General features: G+C 44.5%; 1 protein-coding gene across 20 annotated transcripts in view; it reads left to right on the plus strand.

The window, feature by feature from the left end:
* LOC121598312 (protein phosphatase 1 regulatory subunit 12B-like) overlaps positions 1-11,798 on the plus strand; it is a 77,117-nt gene extending 65,319 nt beyond the window's left edge. For 17 of the 20 annotated variants that reach the window (XM_041924956.1, XM_041924967.1, XM_041924958.1 and 14 more), the window contains exons 9-10: positions 6,927-7,899; positions 9,894-11,798. In XM_041924956.1, coding sequence (XP_041780890.1) covers positions 6,927-7,899; positions 9,894-10,351 — 1,431 coding nt within the window. In that variant the 3' untranslated portion in view covers positions 10,352-11,798. The remainder of the gene's footprint in view (positions 1-6,926; positions 7,900-9,893) is intronic. The other 3 variants (XM_041924974.1, XM_041924975.1, XM_041924976.1) reach the window with 3 other exon arrangements.
* The last annotated feature ends 171 nt before the right edge of the window (positions 11,799-11,969 follow it).

Consider the following 11,969-nt stretch of genomic DNA (forward strand, 5'->3'; position numbering starts at 1 on the left):
GTGAGTCTAGTTTTTACATACGAACTGTACATTATCAAGTGATTACAATCAAATTGTTGGCGAAAATTTACCTTATTGCTTGAATTCTTTGTAATATTAGATGCACCCGGCAGGTAATTTCCAAAGCGTTTTATAATTCTTTATTCTTACAAATTGGAATCTCTTTTTAAGCTACGTCCTTCTTACCACTAACTGGAATTTCCTGCCATTAGCAGCTTTACCCAAAATTGCAACGCAACAACTGATGGGTGGAAATGCGTCACTTCCCACGCGCCGAATTGTGCAATTTTTTCCACTTAGTTCGCCAACCTAGAACCTTCTCGCTGCCAAAACTTTCTCGCTCTGCTTTGCAGCTCTTTGGTGCAACGGTTTCAACAGCGTCCGAGGCGTACGCGCGCACGCATGGCACTTCCGGTGCAGCGGCCGTTGGTGTCCCAAATTTCTCCCCGCGTCGTTCATTGACCAATACCCGTGTGCGCACGCCAAGGAAACATCTTCGATCGATAGCTTAGCGCCCGCAATTAAAGCCATTTTTGTTGTGTTCGGTGCGTGACAGGAAGGAAATTGCAATTGCAAAATGCAAAAAGTTTCACGCTGCTGTTTGTTTCTAATTAGATTACATTAGGGAGGAGGCTGGCTAAGTTATGGTCGAGATTAGTGCATGTTGACTAGGCTGATGATTAGGATGTGCTTTTGAATATCGCACTCACACACAGACACACACATTGCATAATGGCGTTATGTCAGAGCGGGGCGGCATGAAGGCGTAATTAAATACAAGTGAAAAAATAAGACACCAAAACAGCTGGCGCTTATCGTGCTTTACGTGCCATTACATACCCGATTTAATAAATAAATTTACAACAACAAAAAAGTTCATCATCACACACATGGGCCTCAAAAAGGGAAACGTGCCCCTCTAAAGGGTCTACGTCCGGCTTTTCCCTCTGACGCTTCCGAATGCAACTTGTGTTCGAAGCGGACGGACGCAAGTGCAACACGCACCCATGCTTGTTGAGGCGTGTCGAGAAAAGGAAAAAAAAAACACACACACACACAAAACAACCCCCACCACTCCCTTAAACACGGCCATCGTGCGCACATCGAACTTGCGTCGCGTTTTTTTTTTCTATTCGACGCGTTTGCTGTTGGTGTTTTTTCGGTGATCGGTGCGCACCAACACGATCGCAGGGTGGCTTGAACAACAACGCCTTAACTTTTTGCATCACATTATCAGCCAAACCCGCACCCGCACCCGCACAGCCAAGAAAAGGAAATCTCTAGTCCCCGCACACACGCACACATACACACATACACACACATACGTGCATAAATTCGCCCCTCGTGTTAGGTGGGGAAGGATGCGCAAAACTAGCAGCACAGGGTAACGAAGGCGGTGCGGCCCACCGGAACGCCCACCCTCCCCACTGGTTTGAAGCCAAAAATTTCCATCGCCACCGAAAATCGGCTGCAAGCGCGCACGGCTCCGGCAGTGGCGAGTCCGGGGCGTTGCGTTCAGTTCACAGCCAACGCAGTGGTCCGTCGCACGTGCGTGATCCGCGATTTGGAGCGTCGCGTTTAGGGATTGCGCCCCTCATTTGGGTGTTCGTGTACGTGTGCGTGTGTTTGTGTTTTTGGCGCGCTCTTTAACTCGTCTATAACAAACAACAAACTACAGAGCTACAGAAGAAAACAATATCCGTTCCCCGTTTCACTTCATTCGACGAGTGACTTTGATGAAAGTGGTAAAGTGTTTTAGAAACGGCCCTAGAAAGATGGGCAAAATAGGTTGCGATTTGCAAGATTTTGTGCCTGTGTATGTGTGCGTGTGGTGTGTTTTTTAGAGTAACCCGGATCTGATAAAGCCAAATATTAATAAATTTGGCCAAGAGATCCACCCTGCTACACATAGTTACATTTAAGTGTTGTGAAAGAGTTAGCAAAACCTATGAAAACAAAAACAAGGCATTCATAATTCTGTTATGTGACGGTGATTACGTGTGATTAAATGTGTTTGTTTGTGGCGCAAATTTTTTATACAAAATTGGGTGAAACTAAATAACAATAATAACAGCAAGCGACGAACCGCTCGAGTGCGAAGAATTGCAATTTTCTAATAAGATAAAGGTCGGCAGCCGTTGAACCGGTGCAAAATATTCGCAATTTTTGTAACTTCCATTGCGCCTGTGAAATAACACGCTTGCTCATCTGTTGCTAATGAAATTACAGTTAAAGTCGAAAAGCTTCTTTTTTCTATTTCTGTGAAGTAAAAATGCCCTTCAAGCTGCCCTGCTGGGTGGTTTTTGTGTTCGGTTTTTTTTACTTCCATTTCCACCCATTTCTCGACTGTGCTTCATCAAGCGAAATTATATTACGCTGCGAATCGTAGCCTAAAACTGCTCGAAACCCATCGCACCAAAAGATCAATGTCAATTGAATTGTATTGTTTGGCGGCGCATTTTCGCCCACCATTCGGCCCCGAAGCGTTTTGGATCATTGATTCGATTCATTTGCGTTAGAATGCTGCCCATTTTTTTCTGTGCCCTCCACACAGGGCACGAGAAGTATTGATTTACAGAATTGTGTGATCAAGCGGACGTTTAATGATGGCACACCGAGCGTAGGAAAATCTTTGCATTCGATTAATAAGATTATGCGCCCGGTGTCGTCGCTTCTTCTATTAATCAGCGCGATCGAAACATTATTAAATCAAACACTCCAATGAAGAGGGAAAGATTATTCGATTATTTGATGCTCGTTGCGATGAAATCATCTTCTTTCGAACGAAACTGCAACACACAAGGGCAGCCGGAGGCAGTCACAAAACATCTCTCCCTTTTGCCTACATCCAACTCAAACCTTAATTGCGAACACAAAGCTTCATCTGTCAACACGCACTGGCGCTGGCTTTATGTTATCAATGCTAAAAGACCCCTCAAAAGCACTTTTCATATACGTTTGTCCGCAAAAAAGGAACGAGCAAAACATAACATTTTAAGACCGACGTTTGATGCGTTTTTCCTGCGGCGTTTTCGTGCTGGCAGCCTTCTTTGAAGTGTCCTCTTCACCGACACCACCACCGCGTCAAGTGTGATGAAGGATTTCGGTGCTGTTTAAAATGGAGCTGGTGGTTTCCTCTGTGATGTGTGATGTAGCTGTCGCTTAAAGCTAATGTAGCTTTTTTTTTTAAAACGGAATCCATCTACGGTTACGAACAGGAGACTCCAATGGATATTCAACAGAACAGTCAAAGTGCATGTAAACGAACCAAACTTATTCCATTAAAGTTCAGAAAAATGACAAACCAAAGGGAGCCATTGTATGAATATGTTGCTGCTGCTTGTTCATATAAAGTTAACAAACAACGCTTCGAATTTCACAACGACCCCGCCCAAAGCACATTGACCCTTTGCGGTGCGTCCGCGGGGGAAAATCAATCACCTGCAATTGTTCCGCCCTCTCTCCTTCATATGAAAAGCGGCTTGCGATCGTAGGACGGACAGCGTTGAACGAACGAATAACACGTACCTTAATCGAGCCTTTATTGCCAAACATACTCGCCTACACCGCGCTGGAGGCTTTTAATTGTGTTTCAACGCACTCACTCACACATCGAACGTACTGCAGGGGATGCATTTTAGTGCAAAAAAACGGCAAGCATAGTGTTCCATTCTCTCCCCTACAGGGGCTGGCTTTTATCGTGTGGCTTATTCACGGTCAATTATCACATTAAGCTTATGCAGTGGACACTTTATGCTCCACTACTAGAGTACGGGTTTTTCTTTTTACACTTTCAACCCAAACTTTAGACACTTTGAAGTCCAAAAAAAAAGTACCTACTATTTCTTTGGTAGATGTTTCATGAACAACAACAATACGATCGCGATCACCCTTAGCGTGATCACGCTTAGCCTACACACCCAGTCACGCACGCATGCCTGCGTAGATTTCACTTTCTGCTCGGCGTGTGGGGCCTGACGGGGGTGTTGTTTGGGTGCGTTATGTTATGTTTAGGGCGTACTTTTTTTTATCTCTCTTTCTCTCTCAATAATGTGCAGTTTTTATGTGCAGCATTTATAAATAATTTTTCCTCTTCACACACGTTTGCCGACCGATGCTGTCGATAAACGCTGCTTGGACGTAATCGAACGAAGGTTGATGTTTTGGAGGAAGTGTCTTTTCATTTCATTTTTTGAAGTGTCTATATGGTTCTTGTTGTAAAGCTCATTGCTACAATTTTATAACATAATGATGGAAGTGTTTGGTTTATTATTAAATAAAAAAAGACTCTTCAACCCATCACCGAATTTATTGCCCCAATTCAATAATATTGTTTATTGCCAAAAAAAACGCCTCTAAGCGAAGGTCATGGAAGATACTATTTCTTCCTTATTTCTACCAAAGCTCATACACTCTTCCCGCGACGCCACTAACACGACACAAACACCTTCTAGAGGGCGTCCGTTAGCCACACGTACGTGTTAGGTTGTTAAGTGCCTCGCCATACACACATTCCAATGGCGGTGATGATGATGATTATTATTTTAAATTCCATTCCATTTTCGACACCCCCTAATATACGCCCTCCAACTATAGAAGGTCAGATCATTCTTTTTTTTTTCGGACACGGTTAGGCAGCTTACGACCCACTTCCGGGCGACGATTGGCGATGCTTTCGACCGTAAACAGCACCGACCCTCTGTGCTGTGCGTTGTGGGTGAAGCCTTTTTCCTTTCCTTTGCGGAACTGTTATCCAAGTTTCCAAGGGTTTCCTGTGCTGTAATCAGCTCTGCTACACTTGAACAGTGGATCGTCATTTCCTACATTTTTGGAGGGGTTTTGTGTTGATTACTGGTTGACCAGTTAGCGCCAAAAGCACGTTCACTTCCCTTTTTTTGCAAACAAAAACATATGTGTTTCGATCGACACGACGTGCATTAAAATACAATTTGCAGAGGAAATGTGTTGTGCTTTAGTTGTTGCCAATTCATTTATATTTCATTGTATATGGGTTTTCTTTGTAATGTTTTCTTTGCATTACAATAATAAAAACCTTGGACAGTAATGGGGGAAAACATAAAAAAACGTTGTTTTACGTTCCTCACCGAAGAGTGTTTATCAAATTTGATTAAGCTACTCTCAAGTATCATCCGCTTTGTCGTCATTTTTTCGTCGTTTTGTACTCTTTTGCGGGGAAGGCAGCAAAAAAAGAGCTGCCGGCAAAAGACAATTTTCCTTCATTATAACTCCGGGCCAAAAGCCGTCGTGTGGCGTCATTGTGAGCGTTAAACAAAAATTACTTCCCGCGTTCCCCGCATTTATTATTAACACACACACAAAGACACTCACCTAAAGCCCCGATTACGTGCCCTTGGCATTCCTTCTTCCATTGACTGGCCTCGGTGGCCTTTGTTCTCCTGCTGCGACGCTAAGAAGGTATAAAAGGCGAAGTTCGTATTATGCAAGAGACAAAAAAAAAAAGATAAGTAGAGGGGGAAAAACAACTTATTATCCTGCATTTCGTCACCCCCTTTTTGGTTTTCGTGTGCACACAAATGTTCAAGCTCGATATGTGGTCAATAACTTGTGACCTCCCCCCATAGCAGACAAAATCACCAAAGTATGTAAAAATCGTCCCAGAAAAACACAGCGACACAGAATCATTTCCAAACAATCGCTCAATCGTCTTAAGAGGGAATGAAGCGAAAAAGCATGAAGCGAAAAGCACACACACATGCTCATACATAATCCATAATACGTGCATAAAGTTTTGCAAATCCGCATTGTTCGCATCTCCCCTCCCCGGTTGAGGAGATGCGACCAGCGCGAACACACGAAAGGGGATATTGGTTTTTCCAACCCAAAGAAAGATCAACGTCTCTGTTGCTCCGGCACAGGAGTGGAAAAGTTCCTTCAGAATATATTCCGTTAACACAACGTTTCTCTGTTTGGTTTTTTATTTATTATTTGCGCAATCGAATCAGTAGCTTTTACATAAAAACACAGCTTTTTGGAACGTTCGAACGAGCGAGGGTATACCCGCGCGCTATTGAGTGTTGAGTTGAGTTTCAAGCGAACAGTGTGTGACAAAGTGTTACAGCAATAAGAAAGCGAATCAAATCAGCGAACATTCCAAAGGGGTGACACACAAGCAAAACTCGCAAAAGAAGCGCGAAAGAGAGGGATTGTGTGGTAAGGAGAGCCAGCTTTAAAATTAAGTCCAAAATGAGGCGCGTCTTCTATCTGGAGCGGGACAAGAAGCGAGACTCCACACTGGACGATAGCATTATCGGGCTACGGTACCGGGTAGGTAGCAAATGGAGCAGCAGCAGTGGGCGCAACCAGTGCAAGGATGGTGTTCTAAAAATAATTAATTACCTTTTTCTCAAATTATCCCTTTTTGCTGTCTCGCGTGTTCACTTTCGTCCTTTTTCCTACAAAAAGAGTTAATGAATTTATCAACATTTTGTTGTTGGGTGGAGTGGTGCCGTTGTATGTTGCATGGGGAAGCATTGCAGTGGCATAACAATAGATAACAAGCGCCCGTCATTTGATAATAGATCACCGGTTTTTTCATTGTTGGGTTGGCTGTTTTATCGTTCTTTCAAGCGGGGAGAGCCATTTTTTTGTTCGCTGTCGTTGGACGAAGGGTTGAAGTTTATGAAAAGTTTATAAGTAGTAGTGCTGCAAGCCAATGCACACGAACTGTGGCAAGCAATGCATTAAAGCTTAACAATTTCAACAAAAAATGCTCTCTTGTACACTGAAACACTCAAGTTCCCTCTTAAAATGGCAATATTTCTAACAATTTTTGTTCTCTCTCTCTTTTTCTCTTTCTCTTTTTCTCTTTCTCTTTCTCTCTCTCTCTCTCTCTTTCTCTCTCTCTCTATCTGTCTCTCTCTCTCCCCATGTTCTCTTCCTTCCAGGGCTACACAACGCCGGACGGTGTGGCGGCCGCGACGGCCACGGCGACGACGGTCGCAACCGCAGCCGCGACAGCAAACGGTGACAATAACAATCAGTCATCGTCCTCCTCCGCCTCGGTTTCATCCACCTCCGTGCGCACTAACGCATCCTCTACCTCCTCCCAGCATGCCACCAACGCCACCATCTCCTCCACTGCTACTCCACCCTCCTCCTCCACTACCACGACCACCACGAGCACGACCGGTAGTAGCAGCAGCAACAGCACGAACAGCACGACCACCAGCACCACCACCATCATCAGTAACGGCATCAGTAGCAATAACAATCATCTTCCCCCTCACCTGCATCACCACCATCACAATGGCAATGGCAGCCTGAACGGGTCCGCCGCCCATCTGATGAACAGTGTAAATAACAACAGTCTGCCGAATGGAGCCACGATCATCAATGGCGGTGGCGGCGGCGGTGGCGCCAACAACAGCAACCAGAGTGTGCGCCACATGAACAGCATCAACAACAACCAAAGCAGCAGCCTGCAGCGGCACCGGGCCGGCGCCGGCAAGGGATCCCCGGTGGGCGGTGGGTCACCGACCCTCAACCAGTACGATCGGCGATCGCCGGACGGTAAGGATAACGATGAGACGTACCTGATCGAGACGAAGGGGGGTGGTGCGTCATCATCCCCCGCTGGTGGTGGGGTGGGTCTAGTCAGCAATCATCATCCTCCTACTGCTACTGGCAATCATCACGCGGGCGGTGGCATTGGCGGTGGCCATCATCATCTGCACCATCACGGTTCGGTTAACATTCCAGCGTCGGCGGCAGCGGCAAACGGGGGCAGTGGGGTTGGTGGTGGTGGTGGTGGTGTTGCCACCGTTGCCGCGGCCACCAGCACCACCACGGCCGCCGAGGTGTACTCCACGTCCAACAGCGAGAATGGCAAGATCAACGTCCAGGTGACGGTCCTAGTCGGTACGTATGCGCGCTCTGCTCTCTCGGTTTCATGCTTTTTCCCATCATTATCATCATCATTTTCATACTCATTGACTGCATTTTACCTTCCTTTTGCACTTCATCGATTTGTGTGTGTGTGTGTTTGTGTGCGTGTTTGTGTGTGCTTTTCAGTTCTATGTTCTACTGCCTCTCTTAAGCTCATCTTCTCGCCATCGTTGTGCTGCTTCCACATCCTTTCCCTCATTGCATGATCATGTTCATCGAATCTCACAAAAATCACAGCGAACAGATGAACGGAGTGACATCCCTAGCACTGATTTTGATTGTGGTTGATCTTGTCTTGTTTAAGTATCATGCTCTACAGGGTTGCTCAACCATTGAATATGACCTGGCTTCATTGAGGAAATTGAAGTGTTTTGCCTAAACTTCATTTATAATGAATGAAAATCACTGAAAAAAGAGCCTCAAGTTCTAGGAAATGCTTTGTTTTACTAAAATGTCGATAAAAAATAAGTTTGAGGAAGTTCCTTTGAAGTGTTTGAAGCGCAAAAAAGGAAACAACAAGACAATTTAATGCTTACGAACCCTTCTCGTGTAACACAGCTCGTTATAATCGTACGCTCACACGAAACAAAAAAGAAAGTCCCAACCAGCAGCATCGCCACCACGACAACAATGTAGCGCGTCCTTTTTTTGGGGGGAAATTCCTTTCCTTCTCTTTTTTATTCGCCATGTTTTCAGACCAAAGACTGGGCGTCTCCATCGTACTCCAGCAAAAGGAAAGTTGAAGGTTTGGCCCAAATTTAAAGCGCTTTTATCATTGTTCTGCTTCGTTTTTTCACGATCAATTGAATGTTTTACTCTTTTTTAATGGTTGGTTTTTTTGTTTATTTTGTATAGGATTTTTCCTTGGAAAACTTCTAATTTTAAATGTAAATTAAATTAAATTTCCTTTTATTTATTTATCCTTCCCGTTGTCAAAAAAAAACAAGGTTTCCAACAGTTTTTCCCCTAAATTTATCTAAACAAATGCCCTTGACTTTTACGCAATTGTGTTAACACGGTACTACGTTTCAATCGTCCGTTAAATTGAGTTTGTGAAAAGTTTACACTACACAAAACAAACATTTCGCCCATTTTTTTCCCGCTTTTTTGGGCTCCCTACAGAGGAAGCAAAACATTAACAAAACTTTTATTTGCCGCATCCCTTCTTTTTCCGGCGAAAGGAACAGAGAAAAAAAGGGTTGCATTTGTTATAAGGGATTTATTGTTTTCTTTTTTGATTTTGTTTTTTGCTTCAGCTCTCCTTCATCAACATTCTCGTGACGAACCGTTGTAGAGTAAAAGATTGCTGTTAAAGAATGGCATTTAATTAAGTGGACGCAAACAAATTAGGTGCACACTTTTTTGCTGGTTTGTTTCGCGTTGATGTCATTGATTTTTTGAGCTTTTGTAAAGGAGAGCGAAATGAAGTGGAATAATTTGCATAGAATTTAAAGGAAGGACTCTTTGATTGCGCTTTGATTCGTCCGTTCGTTTGTATTCGCTGTGTCATTCATCTATTACATTCCATGCCTTCCCCTAAGGGTCCCAAGTGCGTACGCGAGATTCCTTATGAAACTCGTTCGTTCACCCACCCATTCCTCTGATAATAATAACTTGGCCGTCGTGCACACACTATATCTTAACCTTTTTCACTTTTCTTTCTTTCTCTTTCTCTTTCAACCGCCTCTCTCTCTCTCTCTCTCTCTCTTTCCTTGTTGGAACACACATACACACAAACTATTTTGTTTTTTTTTTTCTTAATTGCACTCCACTTTCCTATTTTGCACCAAAACTCCTTTCTTTCCGCTTCCTAATATGTTGTTGTTATATCGACGTTAACCCAAAACAAAAAAACAAACAACGACAAATCTGGACGTACAATACAAATCCCCTCCCTACAATGTTCCCGATCCCTACATCCCCCGGCCCTTTCGCTCAAAAACCTGTACCAAAAAATAACACCAAAGATCCGTCTGTCGCAGGAACGCTGGCCGATCTGAAGAAGCACCGGTCGCAGAACCGCTCGAGCGTCAGCCCGGAAAATGGTTCCCTGCTGAGCGGTACGGCCCCGAGCCTGGCCGGCAGTATCGGTAACGGGGGCAGCACCACCCCGAACGGTGCGAACGGTGCGACGCCCGTGGAACTGTCGCTCGTATCGAACGAGCTGCAGCAGCAGCAGCATCACCATCACCATCTGCACCATCCGCAGCACGCATCGCCCCATCTCAACAGCCGGCAGCAGCAGCAACACTATTACGGTGATGGCAGTGTTAACGGAACCGGAAACGGATCCCTGCACGGTTCGGTGGCGGTCGGGGAAAGCGAAGCGGGCACACCCGGCGGCACGCTGTCCAAGTTTAGCGGCAACACCAGTGACGTGGTGAGTGACAGCACCCGCTCGAGGCGCTGTTGTGTGGTAATGTAAACGGGGAGGAGCGAAGAGGAAGAAGGTGGCAGCCAGCAGAAGGACACGCGCGCACACACACACACGCATTCGGTTTGTGAAACTGTGCGGATAAAGCGAGGGAAACGGAGCGAGTAACGCTTAGCGGAATGAGTAACGCTTAGCGCCATCTATGAAGCGCTAGACGTAGCAGACAGTGCGTGCTGTGAGTTTCAGACAGCAAGTCGTGGTGCGTGTCCATGCTGTCTATTCAGCTTGCTGGTTCGAAGCTTCGCTAACGATCAAATGCAATGCGTTTTCTTAGTAACGCCGAACGTTACTGCACTTAGAAAAAAAAAAAAAGAAAACTTCCCCCGTGACTGAGAATTAAAAGCAATGCCGTACTTACACATCACACTGAAGAAAGATAGAAAGAGAAGACAGGATGAAGATGAAATTAAAGAAGACGAATCGTTCTATTATATTTGTAAGAAAATTCCACTTATGAAATCAAAGCGCAGAGAAACCAAACACGAAGAAAAGCAAATAAAAACAAATAGAAAAGGCAAAGGATTGAAGTAACATACAGTGTGAAACTATCTATGGCGGAAATCAAAATGTGAACATGAAATGTAAACGAAAGAACTGAACCAGAAGCAACAGAATAGCTAGCGACGAGGGAACTGTGTGAGCAAAAAACGGGAGAAACGAACGAAAGAATGGTGGTTGAGCGATAAGATAAAGACGAAGAAAAGAAAAGAAAAAAAGCCAGGCGTCTAGCAATTATTTTGCGAAACATTCGTCCGTTGTGAATTGTGATGGCGCCCGCGTAACTCGGGCCGTGAGGGGTGAAGGTTGTCCAGAATTAGTTTCTACACGCTAAACCCCACACCCCGTCGGCCGGAGGTCCTTGTGTGTGAGAGAGAGAGTTTTGTACATAGGATTATTGTTATTTACATTATTATTGTAATAATTATTATTATTATATTACTACCACGGTTGTCCGGCAGCAAACTCTCTATCCATTGCGATTGTGTTTTCTCCCTCCTCGGTACGCCGATAATCCACCGCGGCCACGCGACTTAAGCCACAGAGACAGAGACAGAGAGAGAGAAAGGATGAAAGTGGAATGAGGAATGAAATGGAATGCAACTGTGTTCCTCCTACCCCCAGTGTTAGCAGAAGGATAGAGAAATCCAAACCGATCCACGCGTTATTAGTGCGAACTGTAGTACGTCACATCACACATTAGGGGTTTTTTTAATTCACCCATAATTTTGGTTTTTTGTTTTGTGTTCGATTTTTTTTTCTTCTGGTTTAATACAACATACCCATACACATGCAATCATTGCTCAGTGAATAGGTGAATATCATCTCCATCATCTCTTAGCATCAATTAAAATGGCGGCAGAAACGAGCACGAAACAATTAATTGTGTCGGTAGATCGGTAGAGAGAGAGAGAGAGAGAGAGAGAGAGAGAGAGAAGAGTAAAAAGCAATTGCTAAACAATAACACATGTTATTGTTGTTCAGATCTAAAATGAGAGATTCCTTCCTACGTACATAAATACAACGCAAAAAGCGGCTCCGATTGCAAAAAACGCCCTTTAAATCACAAAACCCCTATTCGTGAGAGAGAAAGAGAGAGATGTGTATTCAT

The sequence above is a fragment of the Anopheles merus genome, chromosome 3L (genome assembly GCF_017562075.2).
Source record: "Anopheles merus strain MAF chromosome 3L, AmerM5.1, whole genome shotgun sequence".
NCBI lineage: Eukaryota > Metazoa > Arthropoda > Insecta > Diptera > Culicidae > Anopheles > Anopheles merus.